We start from the raw sequence: 26,528 nt of genomic DNA, 5'->3' as shown, positions 1-26,528 counted from the left end.
GCTGACCCATATATTTTTGCAATTTTCTCGGAAACCGAGTGAGCACTTAAATTAATTTTGGAGGCCCTAAATTGCACCTAAATTGCACCTAATTCCTGAGTAATTTTTATCATTTTTTGGAGAAGTGGGTCAGCTATCGTGACGGACGTCGATTGGACCGAGTAGTCAAGCAGTTCCAGTTAAAAAAAAAAGAAATATTGCCTTCTCAAACCCTCCATTTCGCGAACATTTCAACCTGCCCTCGTAGGCTTATGAACAGGTCTATCTGGGAAAAGTGTTCTCTACGAACATCTCTAAATATAATATAATATAAATATAATAATAAAAAATAAAAAATAACAAATCAAGGTAGATCTCAAAAAACTCTAAAGCCATAAAACATTTACTCAGCTGTTAAAATTTGTATCAAATATTCTTCTACTTCCGAGTTTTAAAATTTTTAGCATTTAAGAAAATCACCTAATTTTGTTACATAAAAGAAACATTTTCTATCAAAAAATAATATTAATAAATTTTGTGTTTATATGCATCTACTTAGTGACTAATTTTCTAAAAAAGGCATGCATTGGGATAAACACTTCTCTAGGAATGGAACCCGTCTCCTTGCAAAGATAATTTGAAAAATAACTGGCGCATATTTGTAAGTGGAGTTCCATTACATATTCCAATTTGATTTTCAAGTGTAAGTACCTCAATTGGAGAAACCAACCAATTCTCAAACAAAAGCGACATTTTTGGTATGCAGAATAATCTCAGTTAACCCAGAAAACTTGGATATCAATTTGTATTCAACTTTTAATCAAATCTTGGAAAAAATGTGTACCTACAGTGCCGAACAGAAGAATTGGCACAGTGAATTTTTCGCAATATATGCAAAGTTCTTTATTCTAATTTATTTTCGATAATTTTTTATAAAAATATAGTTCATTTTACACCAGAAAACGTAATAATAAAATCTCAAAACTTTGTGCAAAACTCAGGAAAATTCATTAAATTTGCACACTAATTTGCAACTTTTTATTCCGATTTTTTAGAAAAATTCAAAGTATGCAGTTTTATAGCCCATTCAAATTTAGTATAACAAAGTGTAAGTTTGAAGTCGCTAGAAAATCGCATTGATTTTTGGTAATTTTTTTCACGCAAGTTCTTCCATACAAAGTAATTCGACAATTATTTTTTGTATGGAGAAAATGAGCAACACTTTCCACTAAAAAAATTCCTGAGTTTTGCACAAAGTTTTGAGATTTTATTATTACGTTTTCTGGTGTAAAATGAACTATATTTTTATAAAAAATTATCGAAAATAAATTAGAATAAAAAACTTAGCATATATGGCGAAAAATTCACTGTGCCAATACTTTTGTTCGTCACTGTACATTCACTTGAGAATCAAGAACTTCTTAAAGATTGGAAAAAAGTTTGCACATTGGGATATAACTGTCGGGGCCTTCGGATTTTGACGCAAATCGATAAACGACAATAAAGTCATATACGAAAAAGACTGTCCCTATAAAACCAAACTTCTTTTGGCCCATAACTGTCGCAATTTTTTCCTGGTTTGTGTTTCGTGCGAACCGATTAAATTTAATTAAATGTACCAGAACCAAAAACACCCTTGAACGTAGTAAAAACTTACTAAAAAATATTTTTGCTGCAAAAAAATAGGAATGTAAAATTTATTTGCATGTTTAAAATTAGTCATACATTTGATAAGTTAAAAAAAAAAAAAAAACAAAGAAGTATTACCTTGAATTTTGCTAAACTTTTTATTACGAAACTTGTTTTACGTAGCCTTCAGTGCTAAAAAATTAACATTGAGTGTTGTTAGTGCTGCAACTAACTAGCAACAAAAAAACGAAGCTTCTATATGAAAATAGAGTTTTATATTTGTATGTATGTATGTGTGTTCTTGTGCTGTTGTAATTAAATTTTACAAAATGGTGTAACAAATTACACATGTCTATTTTCTTTGGACTGGCGGCACCAGCGACTTATAGAAAAGGAAGAAGAATTATGCCGATATTTTCAGTTGTAAATGTTTGTAATAAAACAAAAATTGGTTAGGGTACAAGGAGGGATTTTGCTTTAATTCTGGACAGATTCTGGGTTCGCCAAAAAATCGGGATGTTTTAAAGGCATTTAAGGACAAGCATTACTTATATTAGGCCTGTGCGATCTCCGAGTGAATTCTTTAACCAGAGCTGCTCCAAAAAAAAATTGGCCTCTATACTGAGAATTTTGCATCATGAAAACCTTTTTTCTTGAGAATACGAATTGATCTAGTAAATCTGAGTTTTGACATCTGATTCCGAAATAATAGAAATTTCGGTTGAAAACACGGGTGCCTTGTACTCTTCACAAACAAACTTTAGCAAACCATAGTAGAAAGCGTAGCAAATTTCCTAAGAACTTCGTACTGCTTAAGAAAATTTTGCTTGACCATTTCTTGGGCGTTTTTTTTTATTCCTCGAACTAATACTATGTCTCCATTGAGAGATTTATCCATTAAGATTTAATAAATCCAGTTGCTAAATCACAACCGTCTCCATTACCACAACGAGATATGTTTGACGTTCACATTTTTAAATATTTGACGTTTGCTTATGTATGATTTTATAAATACAGTTGCGGACATTGATATACAGACAGATAAAAGGAAGGTACCAAGCGGAATTTCATTAAATGAATTCTGAATATTATTGGCTTCTTATTCGTGGTAAATATGTATGTATAATATATAGTTTGGAAAGTGTAAAGAATGGTACCATATTCCGAATCATATTCCCGAATTTAAGAAAAATTTTCAAAACGGTAAAAAACATTTGCGGAAAGAAAAATTTTTGTAGAATTCTCTTATTCATAGGAGGGAACCGAAAATCCAATTGTGGGCCTTTGGCATATCATGAATACGAACTGAGTTCTAGGGGATGTTCGGAGCAATGTTATCGTAGCAAAACCATTACCGAAATTTATAAATTTTTTGTCGCAGCGCGTAAATGACCTATAGAAAGCGGATAAGCATGATATTACTATAAAACATTTCTTCTAAATTTTTACTTTTTAAAATAATATTTTCTTAATTTATTACAACCAAAGTTATGTAAATATGTGTTACTAATTTTCCTCCCAAACTAACAAAAATATAAAAATCCCTAAAAATGCGAAAATTCATGTTTTTATGATAGGCTAGATTTCAATGTCCTCAACTGTATATTGAAAACACAAATGTCATTTGACTTATGGCATGTGAATTTGTGGTTGCCACATCCAACAAATTGTACTTGTTGATCAATATTATTGAAGATTTGACGAAGATTTAACATAAATCTACTGCCTTTCGAGATTTAATTTTATATGGTAAATCTCAAAAGATTTAACGTCAAATCTCGTCAGAGGGTTAAATCTTCATTAAATCTCACAATGGAGACATAGTATAAAGAAATGTTTACAAATAATAACATAAAAACAGATTTGGTTTTTATTAACCCATTCAATTACATTTCTGCTTGGATACAAAAATTTAAAACCGATGGTTTGTCTCTACGAAAAGGCATTGGTGTTATTGATGAGATTAAAAACAATTTATCTCAAATGGAGAAAAACGAATATTTAAAAACATTAAAACGGCCAGCGCAGATCTCTATTATATGAGAAAATCAAGCAACACTTGATTGTCCATTGTCATTTTTCAAAACTTGAAATAAACTGAATAAAAGCAAAACACTAAACTGTACTTAAATTTTGTTGTTTTGAGAGCATATTTGCAAGCACATTTACTACTATGTTTTAGTGCTTATTTAAGCGCTTAAAATGTTTTTTTCATGTTTATTTTCTTCGGCGCTGGTTATCATATTTAACAAAAGAAAAAATAAAAAGTTTGAAGAAAACATTGGTGGAAAATTTCGGTTCGGTTAATTAGTAGGAAAAAGCATATGATCTGGTTCAAAGCGGGTTCTGTTCAAAAATGGTTCACGTTCCTGCTGCCAATTTTGTTTGCTTCATTTTTTTCGTTTTCAAAGCCCCTACTGCCCTTACCATAGTGAAACCCTTTTTTATCTGTCCGTAAAAGTCTTCAAATACTATCTCATAACTTTTTCCCAAACTCAAGAGACTCACATATTTTTCTTCTTTTTTTTAAATTCATATTTGAGTAATTTCGGTTTCTGGGAAATACGCGATTCAATTACTACAAGAAATTAGCGATATTTAAGTGCAAGAGTATGAGTGTACAGAGTCTTCATTACTTCTTATTCTTTTATCAGTTTTTTATTTCGTTTGTTTGGTTCACATCTGAGCTCATATTTCGCTTCAAAATGTAGATAACGAGCTTTTATTATTATTATTTTTCTTAAATTTAATTATACCACAACAAAGATGCATAATACATACATACATACATACATACATATGTATGTATATGTATTTCTTCCAACGAAACTCCTTTCTTGGAATTTTTATTGCTAAAACCGTTTTTAGTGAGGAAACAGGGTGGGGTCTTTGCTCAACAAGAATTAAAAAAAAAGTATGGATTTTTTAATCACGAGAAGATTTCGTTTTGACGACTTTGTGGTGGTTTGCAAATAATTAAGGGAGTTTTTAAGGAACTGAAAAAAAGAAGATATAAATTTAATTACAACTGAGGTGCATTATAGTAAAAATGTTTGCCGAGCAAAAGTATGTGAGCTTTCTTAAGCTTATGTGTTTCAGAAAATGTTGGCATAAAACCCTGCTCGAGAGTTAGAAAGGAAACAATTGATGTATTTTCCACCATTTTCATGCTTAACGCAAAAGAGAGTAAATACAAAAGCTTTTCTTTTATCACTAAGCACACTAAATAAATAATAATAAACACAATCTGCTGTGTTGTAATGTGTGGCTTGTGTACTTGTAGGAAACATCAGCACATCAACGTATTTGATCACAATATAAATAAAAGTGTTTATCTACTCACAACTGAATTTAGCTGTGTATGCGTGTTGGCGTGTGTCGACGTACTGTCTGTACAACTTTAAGGTATGCTCTAAATAAAGCTGCATATTTGTTATAATGTTGATTTTAAAAATTGAATTACATAATTTCAATCAGCATAGCTTCGTTAAAAAGGAAAGTGTTTGAAACATTTTTTTAAAATTCACAAAGTGTTTAATAATTAATACATATCTACTCATAATACTTTTTCTTCCATACGATCCGCCATAATGTGTTTGAATTAATGCAGGGGCTGTCATTAGGGGCGCTTAAAAGCTGACCTGTTACTTTTCGCCTTGGCAAGTTTGTTTATATGGCTGTTAAAATATCCCAGAAGATAATTTAGGTAGGTCTCTTAGGTAAGTGAAGCCATCCTAAGATGCCTGCCCAAGTAGGGCTGAAAAAAGTGCTTCCTTGCATGTCTTCTAGAAGGTCTGTTCCTTTTATAATTTACGAGAATACATAAATTTATATTATTTAGCATTAAGCAAATACTTCAAAGATGTAGAATTTTATAAATTAAAGAAGCAACTTTAAAAGAACTCCTCCAAAAGGCCTTCTGAAGTACGTCCTATAAAAGCCCTTCTGGAAGGCCTTCCATGGGTAACGAAAGAAGGAGCCCTTCGATTTGTGCCAATCCATACAAAAAAAAAGAAGAAAGCAATGTCGAGTGGAAGGCCTCTTGACTCTCAGGCAGGCCTTTCGGAAGGGCGTTTAACACCTAAAATTATCTACTGGGTATATGCGTTGAAAATAAAAATCGCCTTGCAAGTACTTTTTCATCTTCTCCGTGTGTTTGTTTTAGCCCGACGTCCGTTTACGATAAATTTTCTATAAATCACATCACATTCATTAGGGATTAAATCTATAGCCTGTATCTACAAATGAGGAAAATTGCTGAAAAATATTTGTGGATGGTGATTTATGCGATTCGGGAAGCATAATTGTAACTGCTCTATTCTCGAACCAATGACAAAACTCAGCACATTACTATAGTCTTTAGTGGAATTAAGTCCACAAGAGGCGCCGAAAATCCGACCATAAAAATACGAAATCTTTTGATAAAGATACGTATGGAGTTTTCCTTTGCTTCAAACACGCAGAATTTTGTATTCCAGGATTTGCAAAATGCTTGAAGAAAATGGTTATAAGAAGTTTTTTCCCTCTCCTGTAAATTAAAAAAAATTTACTTAGCAATTTTGCACTCTAAGTGGTGATTTGTATTTTATTTTACTTTATTTAATATTATTTAATTTGAACGATGTAATTTCATTTTACTTAATTTTATTAATTTGTCCGTTTGCCCGTATTGGTACACCCTTTATATGTCTCCATACATAGCTTGTGACAGTTGATTTACAAACCTACATGTGTGCACTAATTTCTCCAGCTTCACAATGTATACATATATACTACCTAAATAGATATGTAGTGAAATAAAGTGGCCATTCTCGTGTTGGTCTCTTTCCACATCGCAATGTACTACTTTCGCACTTGGCTGTGCACATTGTGTGTTTGCGGTTATTAAGTGGTTCATGAGGTTCAACCATAGGGTGTAATTTTATTGGTGACAATTTTAAAGTAGTCATTCTTCAATGTGAATGACACGAAACTGCACAAACATACATATACACAATCTGCATATATTAAATAATACTAGTGCAAAAATATCTCCTATGAATGTATGAGTGAAGATTCATTTACCTCGGAATTTTAATAGTTAAAGTTGTGGGTTCAAGCGCATTTAAAAATAATATTTATGTGGCAAATTGTTTTTTTGTTTGCACTACGTGATTTAATACAAATTTTAAACTATATTTTTGCATGCCAGTAATATTTTCAAGAATGTAGAAATTGTTGGTATTAATTTCAATAAGCGCTTGCAAGTACAATGTGTCAAAATAATCACATATGTACATATTTCACAAATATTTTGGAGAATAACCCTGCTTGGTGTTGTTTTCAGGGGGGGATAAATAACAATAACACTGCTTGTTTTTTTATTTTATTTTTTGAGCAGTGCTTTCGGCAGCGACATTCTGCGTGATTTTTTGTTGTTTAATTTATCATCTTTTCATAAATGTGAACGCTTCAGTTGAGACCGTGATCGCGCTCGTCTTGAGGGTTACATAAGTTGCATTTCTCTTGCCTAAACGTGATTTCCAGCATCCCCTATGCCAATGGATTGGATTCTTTACGAAATGCTGTTGTTCAGTGGTTGTAAAATAAATTTTATGGTTTAAAGGCGACTAATCCATTTTTAGTTCTATGCTCAATGACAACCCATGATGTATGGTAAAAAAATATGTAATGCGACTAAAACTATTATTTAAAAATATATCAATATTAAGTTAATATTTCGAATATAAAATTTTTAATATTTCCAGCACGAAAGATACGATAATTTCTGGTTTTTGTGGCAAAAATAAAGAGAAAGTTCGTCTCATATTATTTTATGTATATACAAAATAACGTGTAATAAAAATTAACATTTGTATGCCAAAGTGAAAATTCCCGATTCAAAAAAAAAAAATCCTGAAAAGTTCTCACAAATTTTTAAATGTACTGAAAAAAATACCGAAAAATCCTGAAAAGTTCTCAAAAATGTTTAAATGTACTGAAAAATCTCGACAACCTTCCGTACAATTACGAAAAATCAGGAGAGGTTCCGAAGAAATATAGAAAGTCCCGATAGAGCTCGAAACTTTTCAAAGAAATTATGAAAGGTTCCGAAAACATCCCAATAAAACCTCAAAAAAATCTGAAACCCCAAAAAACTGAAGAAATAATGAAAGCTACCGTAAAAAATTTCCAAAATCTTGAGAAGTTCTGTAAAAATTGGAAATTCTCGAAAAAAAAATCCCAAAAAGTTCCGAAAAGTCCCGAAAAATCCAGAAACGTTAAATGGTACTAAAGAAATTTCGAAAAATCCCGAGAAGGTACGAAGATTTCGAGATTCTCGCAAAATCTCAAAAAATTAATAGGTACGAGGAAATAAGAAAAATCACGAAAGGTTGCGAAAAAATCTCAAACGATTCCGAAAACATCCCAAAATGCGACGAAAACGTCCTAATGTATCCAGTTACACCAAACGCTTACTCTACGCTATACCTATGTATAAATATTTATGCGTGTGTGAAAACTTCGAAAAAACCAGAAAAGCTCGCAAAAATCTAAATGTGCAAAAAAAAATTCCGAGAAGTTCCGGAAATCTCGAAATTACTGAAAAATTTCCAAAAGTTCCATATAAATGTGAAGAATCGCAGTGTTTTGAGTAAACCCCAAAGCGTCTCGAAACACAAAAAAAAACTTGAGAAAGAATGTCAAAATGAACGACAAAATTTGCGAAAAATCCCGAGAAGTTTCAAAAACCGCTTAGTGGTCCTAAGGAAGTTCCGAAAGTAATAGCAAGGGAATCACGACTCTTCTATTCCGATAATGTGACATAGCCGTCAGAGTTGCAGATTCATTATTATTTCCTTTGTTGACTAATGTTTCCAACTTGAATCTCAAAATATTGTTGGCTATGCTGCTGCCTGATGTAAAATAAAAGAAAATTCATACAGATTTCCCCTCCAAACTTGTCTCGTTGCTCAAACACTGAAGCCAGTTGGCGTTAAAATGGTTTTCCCGCCACTGACTCGATCGTCGGAGCCTTCATCGAGAGGTTGACATTTGAATCGAAGAGGCTAGTTGCGAGGTGTCACAACTTCTATGCGCCCCAGTGATTCATTAATGACTGGTATTTTTCTCATCGTTACTGTATCTTTAGATACCAAAGAATTGCATTTATAAAGCCCTTTAAATACGGCTGTTAAGTGCTAACTTCCTTTGAATTTTATGTCTGCTTAAAAATTGCTCATAAAAAATTAATTCGTTCATCTTTATAATTGCACGGGTATACTTACTACAAATATACATCATACATACGTACAAATGTATATGACAATGCCTGTGCGGGTGGTTTTTTTACGCTTAATTATGTCACGTTACATTTGAAGAGACACTTGAAACGGCTGTGTAGTACATCAGCGCTTGGAGTACATACGTTTTTTATCTGTATAGACATACATATGTATATGTTAGCATTATCATTAACTACTTTATCATTTTATCAAATGAATAAATTTAATTAATAGTAGATTTTCTTCGTCATTCCTTTCTTTGCAGCATTTGCAATTTGTAGTTAATTGCTGAAGCGCAACTGCAAGTACGCAGCGCATTGGAGCGTTCGTGTGCCAAATCTACAGCAACATAAGCTATCAATCAGTCAGTCAGTCATTTACAATATTCATATTCAATTACTCACGCACTCACATACAAACATAAATACCTAAATAAAAAATTAAACGAGATACAACAACAATAGCAGCAGCAAAAAATTAAAAATAAAAAAATAAACGCAAATGTAGCACATCTTAGCAGCTCAGCAGCACTCGGATTTATTCGCATCGAAAATTTGTAATTGCTCATTGTAGTAAACAAAGAATACAACAAAAACAAAACACCAAAGCATCAATGTTTTAGTTAGAGTTATTTATCTAGTAGTAGAAAAGAGTGATCTGAAGGGATCTTCACACTTTCGCTCGCAAAAAGTTACGGAACATTTCAACGAAATCATCAAAAATGTACCAAAAATCAACAGAAACTACAGTAAAAACAACAACATCAACAACACATGCACTAGCTATGAAAATGCAAATAGATTCCGGTGAGTCAGCAGCAAAGCAGCGCCGCCATACCACGACCTCGACCTCGACCACCACCACCACCAATACACGGTGCCATATCTCCTGCTGGAGCACGCTCATTGTTGCGCTCTTAGCAGCGCTTAGCACTTTCGCCAGCCAATCTCAAGCATTCGATTTGGGCAATGAATTGAATCTCAAGCCAACAAAGTATACAGAATGGACAAAGAATGTCACGTACGTTAGCTCCACAGCTTATAATGCGCGTGGCATGCAGCCACTATACGATATTACACACAAAGTTATTTGGTTTTTCACCGGCGAACATCCACTGCCAGAAGGTGAGCTCTAAATAAAGCTTGTTCGTTAATATGTATATGCTAATTTGCAATTGAAATTGAAAAATTTTCGTTACATTTTCTCTTCCTAGGCTACCTCGTGGTCAAGGATAACGATATTGAGTTTGGTCCGAAAGTTGAACGCAACGAATGGATTGATTTAATTAAACACTATTGGCTAATATGGCTAATTGTTTTGCTCGTTGGACTGCTAATTGTTACAATGCCAGTTGTTGGGTAGGAAAAAAATGCATATTTATAAAAAGAAAAAGATACTTAACTAAAAAAAAAAAAGCACAACAAATTGTAGAAAAACATGTACTTAGCTGTAATTATTTTTGTTTTTGCTTGTGTGTTTTTTTTTTTGTATAGCCTCTGCTTTTGTTGCTGTCGCTGTGCTGGTGCTTGCGGTGGTCGCTCGGAGCCGTTTGACAAGAAACACGACACCTGCCGCCGTGTGTTCTTGGGATTTTTGCTCATAGCATTGGCAACAGGTTTACTGTAAGTAGCGCAGTTTTCTTTGTGGTAACACACCTTTCTAAACAATTTACAACACATACAGTGATTGGCAAGAGTATTCGAGTTTTATGTTTTTTGGCAAAGTCACTCGAAAATATTTCTATAATTTGCTTCGATTTATAGCTAACGAAGTGATATACTCTATGAAAGAAAAAAGATAAAATATGGGATTCGCAGATCTAAATAGAGTTAGATCGCTGGGCAAGGTTTGGGGGAAAAAATTAGTCAATGAATGCATACTGCATACCGACTGTCTTGTGTGATAAAGTACAAAGCCGCAATAAAGGAATGTTGCTGTAGTAGCCGAGGGCCTGTAGGACGCTTTGGGTGAAGCTTCAGATCTGTAGGACTACCACGGGACGCGCAATATAACCACCTCTTCATAAGCCCACTCAAAGCAGCTCATCCAACACACCTCTTCCTATGGTCGAACATCGTCGAAACCTACCGGTTCCTGTGCCTGCCGTTAGACGACGACGACACTTTTAGTGAATTTACTGAATTAGGCATGGTTAAGTCGAGTGCCACAACAACAAAAGAAATATGGGCTTTCTGGATGGGATTATACTCCGCCGTTCATGGCCTGAATATTTTTGTGTATCTCACTCTCAGTTTTCGCATTTTTTAATAATTTGATTGCAACGCCTAATAACTAGTTCACAACAATATTATACATTAATTTTTGCCCATGCACGATAGTCAAATGCTCTCTGTAGGACAATTTTTTTCCAACGTAAAGTTGGGTTAGATTGAGCCGAACTGGATTGTGGAATTACAGCTGCTCCAAAAGCCGTTGGATATGAAACCATACCTCCTACAATGAAAAATCGCAACCAAGTGTCTAGCTATCTCGGCTTAAAATGTGATTAAGGACATTTAATCGTTCTTTTTGGCCAGATTTATCATGAAATCTTAAGTAGTTAAATGCCCATTTGCAAACTTAATTCCGATGAAAATCGATTAACGAATGCACTTGTAACAGGATACATGTTATAACTCTTTCGAGGTAGCGTCATTAAAAGTAGTTTGGCTTTTGGATGAAAATTTCCCACAGTTTTAGGAAATGTTGCTGAAGTGACAATCCTTAGCCAGATATAAATCTGGTAATTTTTAGTAGAGGTATTTCTTTGCCATAAATAGATTTCTGTAGATATTGTCGCTACAGCGGCATTCATGTTTCCGGAAAAGTACCATAATTTTTTTAGGAATGTGAGCCATATTGGAAATATCGAAAATTTGATTTTTAGAAATCTCATCAGAATAGGTTTCGCTTTTTTGAATACTCTCGCTTAGGCAAAATTAAAAAAATGCTATTATTATATTTTTTATTTTGGATTGAAATATAATCTTTTTTTACTCAGAAATAAGGAATACTTTTGTGAGACACTGTATATACATGCATTCCCACATACCCTCATCAATGTACACAAAATTACATGCATGCATATAACATTTCAGCGGAAGAAACATATTGTGTTTAACTCTGTTTACATTCCCCCGTAAAGCTTTGCAAACATATTAATTACATCTAATTTTCTTCGTTTCTTACTTAACTCGTTTTTAGTTTCGGTGTTATTGTCACATTTGCCACAAACAGTTATATGCAACAAGGTATTGAGAATAGCACAAATCGTGTACGTGATGGCAGCATTGATACCCGTAAATTCCTCGAAGTTACATCCGAGCAAATCGATCATGTTTTAATTACAAATTACAAACAATTGTCTATACAGTTGGACAACATTTTGCGGGGTAATAAATACAAAGCAAATGGTTATAGATCGGATTTTCACTAACAATAATTATGCCTACATATTTCATCCGCAGAAACATCCAGTTTCATTATAAAAGAGTTGGAACAGAAATCCATGGCAGTTTCGCTTATTTACCTTACAGACTTTTTAGAAAAACTGCCACAGCTTAGATTAAAGTTACAAAAAATGAAAAACATTACCAACGAACTGCGCGTTAATGCCTCACAATTGAGTGATGGTAAGTAGCAAATGGCGAATTGGTTTATTTTTGTATGCTAAAGAAATTTTTGATCTTCTCTTTTGGGGGAAAAAATAGGTTTGCGTGGTGTAAAACGTGATCTGCTAATAATGCTTACAAAATGTAATAATAAGGCATGCCAAGATGTGCTCAACAAATACGAAATCGGCAAGCTTGATGCTAACGGTATACATTATGATCAGGTAAGCGTAGTAATCGGTACACATAACTTTTTTCCAGTTATTCATTCATATGCTTGCAAAAAAAGAGTAGGGCTTTTTGACTCTGAAGGTAGTAAAAAAGTTATTTCTAGATTTTAAAATTGAAATACAGTTGAACAATTCTCGTATCGCTTTTACGAAGATATTTACAATTACAGTAACCTCGTGGAGAGGCGGGGTATTGCCTGGTATGATTAAGTGTACATTTCTGTACACCCTATAAGATGCGACCCAAGTTTACCTACGTATCCAGACTAAATTGGCGCTTAACAGCGAGCTGACGGAATTGGTTTTATTCACTAGTAAATACGAGATCCCAAAAACAACTAGTTCAGTCATTGTTATGTACCAAGGTCTAATCGGAGATAGGAAACTATTGTGGAAACCAAACCTTAAGGAAAGAGAGTAATTCATAAGTTGCCTTATATTGGGAGCGGGGAGTCATAGTCAAAAGATGAAAATCGCTAGGGAGAGCTTCACTAGAACGCGTACAACGAGCTGCTCTAATTGGTTGTTGTTGTTGTTGTTTTAACAGCGAACGAATTCCCCTAAGAGTTTTTGGGTAGTGATGCTGGAGCCACAGTCCTTGGCCAAATTTAAATCTGGGTCGTTCCGGTTACGTAGGCCCGACTGTTGTGGTTGGTATTAGTTGTTGCATCCTGGACCCACTCCTACACGGCAGTGCACTGGTGCTTACCGCCATGCTAAATGTGTGCCTGTTGATTTTGCACGCAAAACTCCCAATTGCGTCGGAATTTATTCCAATTAGAGTTATATGTGCGCCACGTTATGGTACCATTGCGAAAAACTGCAGAGCTGATGAATTGGCGAAATGGCATGTTTGGCCCAGGGTGGATCGGTGGCGGCCAAAGCAGCTCTCCCTATTTGAGTGGTTCTAAGCTCTTGCGAGGATAAGATTAAAGTAACTTGGCTCATACTTTTATAACCAACCCTGAAGAACTTTCGGATATTGATATTAGCCACCTTCCTAATTTTCCTGGCCTTTCATCGATTGATTACCGTTCCAAATCACGTGGCATCACAAAGGTTAATGTCAATAATGACCACAACCGCGGGCAGCTGATTGAAGAACAATATTTTTGGAGCTCCAATTCAGCAAACTTTTTTGGGCAGAAAATAATCGTTAATTTAAGCAAATTGTTTTTAAACCTGAAACAATAAAATACAAAAAATGATTCGCAACTTATTAGGGATTTTTCGAACTTATTGGGATTGTTTTCTGTGGGATTCTCCTTTCTTATTTCAAACAAATTTTAATTTCATTAAACTAGACTATTTTTAATTTTACTGTTAATTTTATATTTAGATCAATATCTATCGCTAAGTAATGCTATATCATGTACAATTAAAAAAAAAAAATTCTTTGGCGTTTGGTTGTTCTATTAAAAAAACCATATTTTTATTAAAAACACGATCAATTATATTGGCGAAATTGATTGGATTTCAGTATTTATAAAATTGAATTTTGCGTTTGTGTAGGCAGTTTTCTTGGCAAACATTTTCTAAACCTATAAATTTGTCTTTTTAATGCTATCAGATGGTAGACCGATATTTTCCAAAGGTAACGAATTTTAATAAAAATCAAGCTCATTGCATTAAATATTTATATGTATTAACGTACATGTAGGTAATTTATTAAACAATAATTTCATTCCTCTTAGCTGCCGGATGTTACAAAAATTATCGAAAATTTAGATAATTTGATAAGTAAGGACATAGCTTCGGCTGGCAAGCGTGGACGTGATATGCTCAGTCAAATGCGAGCGCATCTCAATGAAACAATTGGAAAATATACACCAGAAGTTATTAAATCTATAAATAAAGCAGGTGAGTGAATGAGATGGTTTGATTTTTTAAACACAAAAAAGGACAAGAAAAAAACCGTGCAAAATTCTACACTTTTCCAAAACCACTTACTTAAGTTATTACAACGTTTTTTCTCATTATAGGCAATGCTTTCCAACACGCCTCAAATGAAATCAAAATGGAACTTAACAAATTGTCGCTTGTTATAAAAGACAATACTAAAAAGTACACTGGTGTTGCGGATGATTATTTGGATGAATATGGACCGTATAGATTTTATTTCGGCATAGCAGTTTGCTCTATACTATTGCTGGTAATTTAATCTTCCACTAGCTATTTATGAAAGAAGGATTTTACTACAAATTCGCTTTCTTTCATTCACAGATCTTGGTTTGCTTAGTAGCTGCATTGCTGTGTGGCATATGTGGCAAACGCCCAGACGGTTATGGTGACGATTGCTGTAATAAAGGCTCTGGTTCGCGTTTCTTGATGATGTAAGCATTGCGGCGAATCTTTTCAATACAAAAATGGGCTACTAATGATCCTCTATCTATCCACAGGGCTGTAGCACTGATTTTCCTATTCATTTCATTGATTGCTTTAGTAGCGCTGGCTCACTTTTTGATCGGTCTAATCGCCTACCGTGGCTTATGTCTTCCATTAAAGTAAGTGTTGTACTTTCGCGAGACTATCGAAAGTGATATTTGAAATGTATTTTTTTTTTCCAGGGACCCTCAAAACGATGAAATATTCGCTCAACTTGACAACTCTATTGACTTGAATAATGTGCTTTATCCGCCACAAAATAAGGGCAAGTTGACTTCAGGTGGTTTACCACCTTTACGCATATCTCATGTGATCACCGCCTGTCAGCGTAATCAAACCATTTACGAAGTGTTGCATATACATAATCGCATCGATATACATGAAATAAATGATTACCCAGCTCAGTATAAGATCAATCAAACCTTAGATGATTTAGTTGCTGGTATTTCTTTTGACGACAGCGATGTGCTCATACTAAGTCCAGAGGATAAACAACGCATACTGAGCCTCGGCGAATCAGCATTGAAGAACTTTGATTCTGCACAATATATTGATAATCTTAACGATACAATAACCAAATATTCATTAACGGAAATTGCTCAACAATTAAGCCAGACAGCAAATAAAATCGAAAATAGCGATGATATGAAAGATGTACGAGTTAGTTTGCGTAATCAGGCTTTACATTTGGAGACATACGAACACAATTTGGCGATACCAATGAAAAATCAATCAGTGGAACTTATACGGCTAGCAGATGATTTGGATCATAGCCTACGCTATAAGGATCATCCATTCCACGAATCCATACCGTTGCTGGTCAATGAGATTGAACGTGCGCAGACGTTCTTCCGCGTAGATGGACGTCAGTTTGTTAGGGCAACCGCAGAAAATTTGACACACTACTTTGCAAGTGAAATAGAGAATTATTTGAGAATGGTCGTGCAGGCAGTCGAGCGGAAAATTGGCTTATGTGCGCCGTTAGCTAATGTCTACGACTCTGGTATAGTTGCACTGTGTAGTTCTGTTGTTAATCCATTGGTAAGTAGTAGCGTGCTATTGAAATTTTCGAATATGTTGTAAATAAATGAAATTTTTGCTTCTTTTAAGAATGGTTTCTGGGCTGGCGCCGCATTGTGTGTTGTGCTCTTTTTGCCCACCTTGATGGTCGCGGTCAAATTGGCAAGCTTGTACCAGAAGTCAGATCCATATCCTGGTCCACTAGTCGAATCGTAAGTGGAAACTTACCTACCTAATCCCGTAGCGCAACTAATATTTTGTTTATGATATTTTTGTATAAACATTTTAATAATATGAGTATATTTTTTACTGAAATTTTGTTTTTTATTTGGTAGATATTTTACTAACTTTCAGAAAATAAGACTTTCGCATTTTTTGTGTAGTTTATTAGCGTAATAAAGAAACATATTTTTATGCAATTTACACCTTCTATTAACAAGCTATGTCGTAGAGGCCAAAGATATTCAATTATTCCCTTAAACTGAAAAGTAGCTAAGGGCCGTCTTTTAAGTAGACTCTAAACTGTATCGGCCCGTCAAATAAATTTTAAAAGTTACTTGAGAAACTTTTTCTGTACTGTCAAAATTTGTATGCAACATTTTTTGAGTTCCAGGCAAGGTACATTGAACAGGTAGTATCAGTAGAGCTGCTGATTTGACATATTTTCAAATTATATGGTCTCGAAAATGTCAAATATTTTTAATTTTTTCTCACGAAAATTATCCATTTGCTTGTGAAACCTTTTTCCATACAAAATAAGCGATTGAATAGCAGCTTTTGGAACGTTCGCCCAACTCGGCAGCACGACCGCTGATTACTGGGCCTTGCAAAGGATGGATCAATGCTTCGAGAAGCAAACAAATTTACTAGGAAAGAAAGTTGCATCAATTTTTATTTTTTCAAATTTCAATTTTTTATTTTTTATAATTTTTTGTATTTCAAATGGCACGCTTTGATTTAGAAGAAAAAATTCAGAACAGTTTTTGACACTTTTGATACCAGAAGCAACAACAAAATACACGCAAATGTTGTTTTTGCTCGACTGATACTACATGTTTAATGTGCCTTGGTTCCAGGTTTTCAATGGAATTCTATTTTTAACAAAAACAAAAAAAAAAAGAATTGTAGGAAATATTCTTACTTTCGAATTTAGAAACCACCAATTTTTGGCAATTAAAGTAATCTAACCCCTCGCCCCTCTAAAATGTTAACTGAAAAAGAGAATTGCCTTGTACTAATTTAATTCTTTTTCTATTAATGAAAACATTACGCATTTAACTTTATTTGTGCATTGATTTTATTCCACGTATGCATATGTACTACATGTATTCATATCTATTTATCATTTTGCATGCTGCTTTTGTCACAATGTTTTTTGTCCTATGTATGATTAAATTTTGCAACTACCAATTTTCAGGGAGTATTTGTATGACGCATATAGTGAACGTGATCACATTCCATTGGCAAAGTAAGTGAAACGTTTCAAATATTTAACATTTTATTGACATTCACATTATTTTTAATACTTGCATATTTAGTTACGTGCTTTTTGTTCTGTATTTGCTATTGTTTTTTTTCTAAGTTTCTTATCATGCTTTGCTTGTTTCTCGTATATAATGCAGTGATATTACTGACAGCAAGTTACAAGTTGCACACTTGTTTTCAGATATTTACATACAGGTACAGTTAGCTTATAGAGTAGTTTTTACAGGTGTTTTTTTTGAAAACATTGCTTTTTAAGTGAATTAAAACAGGACGCGTAGGCAACATTTTTTCAGGGCTCAGGTTGGCTTATAAAAACTCTTAGCACGAAGTTGTGTGTAAAATTCCTTGATTCCATCGCAAAATTTTATTTTTTGAGTGCGTTATCGATTATTGGATAAAGCGTGGTAAATGCGAGATTTTAATCTATAAATATTCTAGATTGCATTTCCGAAGGTTATTGAGTTTCCGAGGTTAATAATAAAAATATTTTGGCGCTGTTGTTTTCGACTTGATGTTGTTGCATAAATGCAGAGACCTAAAGTTTTACGCCGCTTCCTAACGGAAAATTAATTTTATGAGAAGCTTTCAAGGCAGAAATACACTTCAACCCTGGTCCTACGGAGTGTTAGTACGCATCTCTAGTCGCTAAATTTATGTGGTTGTAATCGATAAATTTTCGGGATTGAAAACGATAAATTATCGAGATGAAAGCCGCTACATTTTCGAGATTAAAATCGATAAATTGTCGAGATTAAACCCGTTACATTTTCGCGATTAAAATCGATAAATTTTCGAGATTAAAAACGATAAATTTTCGAAATTAAAATCTATATTTTCGAGATTAAAATCCATAAATTTTCGAGATTAAAATCCATAAATTTTCGAGATTAAAATAAAATATTGGATTGAAATCGATACATTTTTTGATTAAAATCGATAAACTATCGAGATTGAAATCGATAAATTTTCCAGATTAAAATAGATAAATTTTCGGAATTAGAATCGATAAATTTTAAGGAATAAAACGGAGAAATTTTCTTAAAATCGATACATTTTGTAAATATCGTCAATAAACTTTCGGGATTAAAATTGATAAATTTTCGAGATTGAAATTGATAAATTTTCGTGATTTAAATGGATAAATTATCGATATTGTTATCGAAAAATTTCTTAATACTGAGTTTGATATTTTTATTAATGATTATCAATATGTACATACATAGTAAGGTTTAGCAGCCACGCACATTCCGAAATGGTCAAGACCTAAGCTACATATGTACGTATGTATGTAGGTGGAGCGACTCTAGATGAAGCATATTACTGCCGTACCCACTCATTGTGGTGGAGTGGCCAAAAAATTTTAGGTGGCGCATTATGCGCGATAAAGAGTGCTGGGTTGTACCTGGTGCTTATTGACTGAAGAATGTTGATTAACCTAACACCCTAACATATGATTAGCATGAGAGGGACACTTAGAATTATACCGATGAAGCATCTTCCGCCGGATACTCAAAAAGATTTTGTGTTACCCAAAGGCGTTTATCAAGGTCAATTTCTGTTATCGATATTTATGTATATCACTGTTACTGTTTGAAAGCGATATCGTTATCCACATCGTTTCTTTGTCATTTTGATATTTACATTCACTCGAGCTCAATTTCCTATTGCATTCAAAATTCAGTCTGGCAGTTTGAGAACCCAGTGCCCGGAGCGCCATAAAAACAGCTGTGAGTCTTGTAGATCATTCTACTATATTCTGCTATGCTCCTCCCCCTATAACTGGGGCTTGGACAATCAAATAGTCTATATTTGGCAATAAGCTAGAGGCAATATGTCAGAGCCTGTGTTCCTTGTTCCTAATAGGCTGTCTGAGAAAAATTGCGACGGTGCCATAAACTTCGCTGAATCTGGAAGTCTATATATTTTGCAATGTGAAGTTGATACAATTAGAGTTTAGGAATCACGCTATCATACGTTGGTTTATTTACACTTATTAATAATACAATTCAATCTAAACGATTATCGCTTTTAGCCATTATTTAAACTAATTAGTCGATTTTTTTAATGCCGCTATTATTATTATTATTATTTTGCAAATATGTTTGCATTTACACTTTCACGTCTTCAGTTTCAAGCTTTTGCCGTTTATTTTACTTTCCAGAAAAATACAATTTTCCTAATTTATGTTCCAAGCAACTATACACTTTCAATTTAAATTTTTATAGTGGGCCAAAGAACAAGCGACGAAAGAATAAAGACCGACGTCGCGGTCGTGAATACTATGAGGAACCCATCGCTTCCACGGCGCATGGTGTGCCACCAACTGTTGGTGTGCGTGACACTCGCTACAACGACATGGCACCCAAGTAAGTAACTATTTACATACATACATTTTTTTTCCATAACTGCTCTTTTTCAATCGAAACCCTTGTTTTGCGTAAATGTAATTGTAAATTCAACGGCCATACAATTAAAATACTTATCAATAATATTGCTGCTATTTACTCGCCTACTGCTACATACTTATATAATGTTGACTCAAATGCAATTTAAATGCCAATTTACTATTATTAATTGCCTTCCACTTTTCTTATACGCTTAATTATTGCATTGTATTTTAAATAATATTTTGAATGCTTTAATTTTTTCTAATTTTTATTTCGCAAATATATATTTTTTTCTCTTAATTTTTGTCTTAATTTTCTTAGACCTAAGTGTATTGTTGGTTCCGTTGAAACGAGGCCAAGATCATTGACGGGCGATGGTTTCTATTAGGTTAACATGTTGACTACGGTGATGATGGTGATAAGCGATGATGATGATGATGATGATGATGATGATGATGATGATGTTTATGGTGGTGTTAGTGCTGTGGTGCGTTGTTCTCATTATTTCGTACTCACACGAGCGTCCCAATCAATATGCTTCGTTAAAACTCTAACCTTTACGCTTTTCTTTTCTTTGCGCTGCTACTAACACTTATGGGGTCTCACATTTGCTTCTATTAAACATTTTTTCATTTTTAATGTGTGTGACTGACTACCTGTAAATATTAATGTTGTACTCCAAGCCATGCTGATTCTGCACTTTAAACCAAGGAATAAGTTATCTGTATGTACGTTTTTATTATAAATTAAGATTTTAATTCGCGTAAAAAATGTTTAAATACTCGTAGGGTGTTTTGCCCATTTTAGTGTGACCTAAATGTACCAATATTGGGTTAAGTCAAATGACTTCCTCCGATGATTTTTTAAGCTACAAATACTTATTCTAGGTTAGGTTAGTTTAGGTGTGAGCTGTTGACTTTGATGACGTTAACCGTGCGGAATGTAGTAGAAAACGCAACGAGCATGTTTGGTGAAATTCGGGCATATCCTTGAGAAATGTCTCCGGGTCCCGACATCGATGCTTTTTATGGAAAAATAAAAAAGATGCCTCCAACTTCTACATATAAATATTTGGAAGCGGTTGCTGGCAAAGAATCAAGTTATGTTGAAAACAACTTGAGTTGGAATATTAGTAACATTATCAAGGTTTTAGTCGAAGGAGCTTGTTTCTTATACAATATTATGATTCCGTCATTAAAAGACTTGAATACAGACCAAGACTTCCCCTCTAAGAGATTAGACAAAAAGTTCGCCATATTCATTAAATCTGAATATATACCATGTAACGGAGGTTTTGTCGCATTTCGGCGTCAATACTATTTTGTTTAAAACGTTTAGCCTCTTAATGTATGGGTCTTTTCGACTTATAGCGGCTCCAAGTGTTTGTTTCTCCGTAAATGTCTCTACGGCCTTGTCAGACTAACCCAGTAGATAATTTCAGGAGTTAAAAGCCCTTCTAAAAGGCCTTCCTGAGAGTTAAGAGGCCTTCCACTCTACATTCCTTTCTCCTTTCTTGTATATATGGAGTGGCACTTCTCTTCTTTCTTCTTCTTTCACTACCCATGGAAGGCCTTCCGAAGGGCTTTTATAGGACGTACTTCACAAGGCCTTTTGAAGGAGTTCTTTTAAAGTTTCTTCTTTAATTTATAAAAATTATACATCTTTGAAGTATTTGCTTTAGGTTTATATCAAATATGTGTTATTGCCACTTAAAATGTTTATTAAAATTCGTTTGTAATGCCAAATAATACAAATTTATGCATTCGTGTAAATTGTAATTGGATAAGCCCTTCTAGAAAGCATGCAAGGAAGCACTTTTTTCAGCACTTCTTAGGTAGGCCTCCCAGAATGGCTTTACTTAAGAAGGCCTACGTAAATTATCTTCTGGGAAGCTTTAACGAGGAGCAGACTGTCGTGAGTACTATTTACTAGGAAATGAAGGATTTGAGTCTGGCACTGACCTAAATTGCCTCAAAACTAAGCACAAAGTACCTTGGGATGGCACACATTAGTGGAAACGCAATGTGGAGAAGCAGTTAAAGAAAGTCTCTGCGGTAGTGTTTGCATGTAAAAGGATGCTGGGCTGCACATGGGGCTTTTTGCCGGCGGTTTCTCAATGGATATTTACGGCTATGGTTTAGCTAATACTGCGTGGTTTTGCTGTGGTGGACAATGATTAAAAAAAAGTGCCAAATGCTCAACTCGCTTGATGCATCACCCCAAAATCTCTTCTGGAGATTTCAAAAATGCCTAAATTTTTTGATGAAAATAAAACATAAATAATAAGTGATGAAAAAAATAAATAAAAAAATGTTACATCGTTTTAGGAGAACCAACCTTTTTTCTGTAGACTCTTATGTTCTTCGCGCACATCTTTCGTCTGCGAAGACTTCTTTCCGATAACTGAAAATTCCGGTAACTGAAAATTACTGCACTGCACTCCGCCATAAAAGACATTGTGCCCTAAAATCTTTGTGGAGAAACCAGTATTTGAAAAATTGTTTTCAGCTAAAGAATTTTCAGGTTTACCTGTTGTGTTTACTCCGTCTTTTAACCAACTTTTGAGTCTAAACCGCTTTTTTAGCCTTATCGCTAATTCCATGTGAATAAATAGTTCCCATAATTTAATATGCCAAACAAAAACTAATTGGTAAGAGCTGTTGTTTGGGTTTGCTTTATAATTTTTCGGAATATTTGATCAAGTGGAATTTGCCATAAGGCCGATTAACTCTTATTTCATTATTACCTTTTCTAGGTTAGAATTAAAATTTTTTTCTTTAACTAAAAAGTATGTTCAATCACTCTTTGCTCTTTTAACGTGAGAGTTCTTCTCTGCCTAGTTTTATAAATTTTGTTTTCTACTGCACCAGCATAATATTCACCTGTCTGCGAACTTCATCGTCCTCATCATTACCACCACCATCATTGCCATACATGAAATTTCTATAAAAAAAGATTTTAAAGTGTTAAATTTCTTTTATGTACGCACTTGTATTAACAAAACTTTGTAAGTTTGCCCCAAAAGAGCTTCACAACATAAATATTCATGTTTGTTCAACAAATACATTCTAGCAGCATTTGCTATTACCACTTACGCTACCAATGTGGCCACATCATTTGTTTATGCTCCATTTTCTTGCTTTACACTCTCATTTGTATAAAAAAGCATGAAATATATGTACCTAAATAGTATATGTATATATTTTTTTTTATAAATTTCACCTTTACTTGCTTGCAGACATTGGGATGGCGGCCCACCGAGATACCAAAATCCCCCAATGGCACCACCTGCATCCGAGTATGAACGCCCACCGCCATATTATTATCCGGGTGCTACGGAGCAAGACTAAGTAATACAGATTGAGATACATTTTTAAAATGTCTATAGCAAAAACAACAACCACAACAGAAACAACAAATAAATAAATAGACAACAGCGCCATAAGCAGCACTTAGAATAAAATAAAGCAACAAGAAAACATATAAAAAATAGCAGCAACAACACTCCGCAGCGTGGCTAGCAGAGCTGGAGGAGGCGGAGAAGAAGGAGGAGATGGCATTGGCGATGCATGCAATGACGCTGAAGTGGAGAAATGGTCCCACAGAAGGGGTGTGTTGTGCAGCAACAATACTCTACGGCGTGTGTGGCAATAGTAGCTGCGGTGCGCGATGGCGCGCACTGCATCCATGCTGATAGTTATTTTTGGGGCAATTTTCTCTTTTTTCTTTGATCTTTGAAAACTCGGAAAATTCCACATGCCACAGGCCACACACACACACACATTTTCTACTTCTTCAAAAATATAAACAAACAATCAAAAAAACGAAGCATATTAGCGAATAAAAAAAATTAAACTCAAAATAGTGAAAGCAAACTATAAAAACAATTTCTTGATTGCGCATAAAAATGCTGGTTTCAAAAACCGAAAAGCGTGTGCTATATAATTAAACAGACATTCTTACATACATATGTAGAACAAATTAAATTTAAAAATGAAAGAAGAAAAACACCAGATACATGAGACAAAAACGTAAACTAAAAAACAAAAACAAAACACAGCCATTATGCATTCTTCATTCCAGCGCCCCCATAGACACATGCAAACATACAATACATACACATATTTAGTAGATACTCGAAAAATGTTCGATAATATCTCAAGTATTTTAGTTAGTTTTATATTGAAGTGTTACTAAAAAATAAAAATAAAATAAAAAATAAAATATTATATGTGCATATGTAAAATGAGACTGTATTTGTTAGGTTTTTTTTAATGAGTTGGTTAGTGAGTGCATGTCTCATTAATGATGTATGTAGTAGGTACTCACATATTTTTCTTTCTTTTAGAAAAAAACATCACATTTGAATTTTATGCATAAAAAAAAGAAGAAAAAATCAAGTATTCATAAATTTAATAAATCCATTTCTTATCTGTATGTGTACACCATTCGATTTATTGCAAATGTTTGTTAGATTTTACATATATACATATATATATATATTTATGTATACATAAATGTACAAGCAAATAAATAATTTTAATTGTGAAAAGAAAGAAAACCATTTATAATGAAATGTACGAATTTTTTTAAATATTAAAACCAAATGTTTTTTTTTTCTTTTTGTTTATACATATTTACAAGCAAATCAAATAGAGTTAAAAATTTAGTCTAGCATTGAATTTTGCTTTAAGTTGAAAATTTTTTACAAGTATATATATATTTTTTTTTAATTCCATGCAACCTTAATTGCTCACCAAGCTGCTGAGCTAAAATATGAGTTGTGTATTTTTGCAACGATTTTGTCACAAAAATTATATGTAGTTTCTTAAGAAATGCAGCGGCAAGAATATCGTTAACAAGTTTTTGCAGCAGCCTAGAAGCAATAAGTTGGCAATGTGGCAAGTAAATATTACAAAATTAAAAAAGTAATAAAAATGTTGTATTGAAAATTTTGCTGGTATATGAAAAATTGAAAATAAAAAATACATAAGTAACTAGCATAGCGATAATAAATAAATAAAAAATAATAAATGAGAATTAAAAATAACCAAACAAGCGTGGTTGGCCAAGTAGCTTTTGTTGGTTGGTTCTTCAAGCAGTAAATGAAAGATATACTTCTAAAAATGCTTCAATTTTACTGTATGTTTAGATAATAGTAACGCAAACATATATATTGATCTAATGATACCATATAAGATATAAAAGAAATTGCATTTTTAGAATACGAAGACGGTGAGGTGAGGAGGCTCGAATGCGAGCAGTAAGTTGAAATTTTTAAAAAGAAATTATATGAGGAAAAAAAACAGCAAACAATATAATTAAAATTAATATGCATAACCAAAAGAGATAATGTATTTGATTCATAAAGAAAACTATGAATAACCTTTAATAAAATAAATGTTAAAACAAAAATTAGCAGAATGTGAAGTCATATGTATGTTCTAAGTAGGCCGTAAGTCCCCAGAGTGGAGTAGAAGGCGAGTAACTCGTTTGTTATGTGGTTTTTTCTATTAAATTTACTGATGTTAAAAGTTTCGAAATTCATTAGTGGGACTATTTCTTATTTGCTGACTTTTTAGAGTGTAACTATGTATGTCTAGATTTTTGAAAAACCTTCTACTTTGTTGCTGAATAATTTTAAGTAAAAAAATAAGAACAAAATTTGATCGACAATGCTTGCAACAAGCATGGGAATTCCCTCTTCGCATTATTGGAGGCCGAACATGATGAAAACGTTGCACCAAACGCTCCGAAATGTCAAGATGGAATTGTGCATTAACCTATTGGTTCGAATTCTTTGTGAATAATACCGTTGCGCCCGTGGAGAGAAATCAGGGCCGTGATCGAATGATTGATTACTCGTTGAGTACCGAATGAAATAGCTCGTTTCTCTTCAATACAATTTGTGTTGAAAAAGCGGACTCGTGATTGCGTTCTGTTACCTGAAAGTGAAAATTTGAATCGAATTTCATGCGATAACGGATGCCCCGATTCAGGCTCAGCATTTACTACCCCACAGTATTGAAAACCCCACATTTCGTACCAGTCACAATTTAATTGAGGAAGTTTTGGTATTTTCCGGCTCTTTAATGATGTCCTGATCAGGGATGGCCGTAATCAGGCAAATGAGTAATTGAAAAAAATAAGACTAAATTTTCATCATCATTCAAGTAATTTCGAAGAATAAAAATTTATTTTTAAATCATGTAATTTCGAATGACGAATAAATTTTCATTCACAATCGAATAACTTCAAATAACGAGTAAATAAAAAAGTGTATTCGTCATTCGAAATTACTTGAATGAAGAATACAAATTTATTCGACATTCAAACAGAAAAATTATGAATAAAGTTTTATTTTTCATTTGAATAATAATCAATAAAAAAACATCTATCCCTGGCCCTGATGTTGAATTTTGAGCAATTTTTGGTTGTACTGACGCCATAACTTCACTTCCAGTCAAATAAAAGCCCCAAAATTGTACTTGGAATATATATGAAAAACGTGAGCTGAAAAACCAGTCGGAGATTTAC

At 33.6% G+C, this 26,528-nt stretch overlaps 1 protein-coding gene across 5 annotated transcripts in view; it reads left to right on the top strand.

Annotated features, from left to right (window-relative positions):
• Positions 1–25,409, top strand: part of LOC118747677 (prominin-like protein) — a 52,552-nt gene extending 27,143 nt beyond the window's left edge. Inside the window, exons 2-18 of one of the 5 annotated variants that reach the window (XR_004993972.1) lie at positions 9,111–9,997; positions 10,087–10,231; positions 10,367–10,495; positions 12,078–12,265; positions 12,341–12,505; positions 12,584–12,708; positions 14,285–14,308; positions 14,409–14,574; positions 14,697–14,866; positions 14,938–15,047; positions 15,114–15,218; positions 15,282–16,140; positions 16,210–16,331; positions 17,537–17,587; positions 19,830–19,970; positions 20,313–20,478; positions 23,230–23,316. Coding sequence is in view for 4 of the 5 variants with exons in the window: in XM_036481738.1 (XP_036337631.1) it covers positions 9,595–9,997; positions 10,087–10,231; positions 10,367–10,495; positions 12,078–12,265; positions 12,341–12,505; positions 12,584–12,708; positions 14,285–14,308; positions 14,409–14,574; positions 14,697–14,866; positions 14,938–15,047; positions 15,114–15,218; positions 15,282–16,140; positions 16,210–16,331; positions 17,537–17,587; positions 19,830–19,970; positions 23,230–23,341 (3,015 nt within the window). In the remaining variant the exon portion in view is untranslated. Of the gene's footprint in view, positions 1–9,110; positions 9,998–10,086; positions 10,232–10,366; positions 10,496–12,077; positions 12,266–12,340; positions 12,506–12,583; positions 12,709–14,284; positions 14,309–14,408; positions 14,575–14,696; positions 14,867–14,937; positions 15,048–15,113; positions 15,219–15,281; positions 16,141–16,209; positions 16,332–17,536; positions 17,588–19,829; positions 19,971–20,312; positions 20,479–23,229 lie in introns of all 5 variants that reach the window. The other 4 variants (XM_036481738.1, XM_036481740.1, XM_036481742.1 and 1 more) reach the window with 4 other exon arrangements.
• Positions 25,410–26,528: the final 1,119 nt, after the last annotated feature.

The sequence above is a fragment of the Rhagoletis pomonella genome, unplaced genomic scaffold, assembly GCF_013731165.1.
Source record: "Rhagoletis pomonella isolate Grant_MI unplaced genomic scaffold, Rhpom_1.0 Rhpom_scaffold_00012, whole genome shotgun sequence".
Taxonomy (NCBI): domain Eukaryota; kingdom Metazoa; phylum Arthropoda; class Insecta; order Diptera; family Tephritidae; genus Rhagoletis; species Rhagoletis pomonella.
Note: the sequence above shows the minus strand (reverse complement) of the source record. Positions and strands in the feature narration are given on the sequence as shown.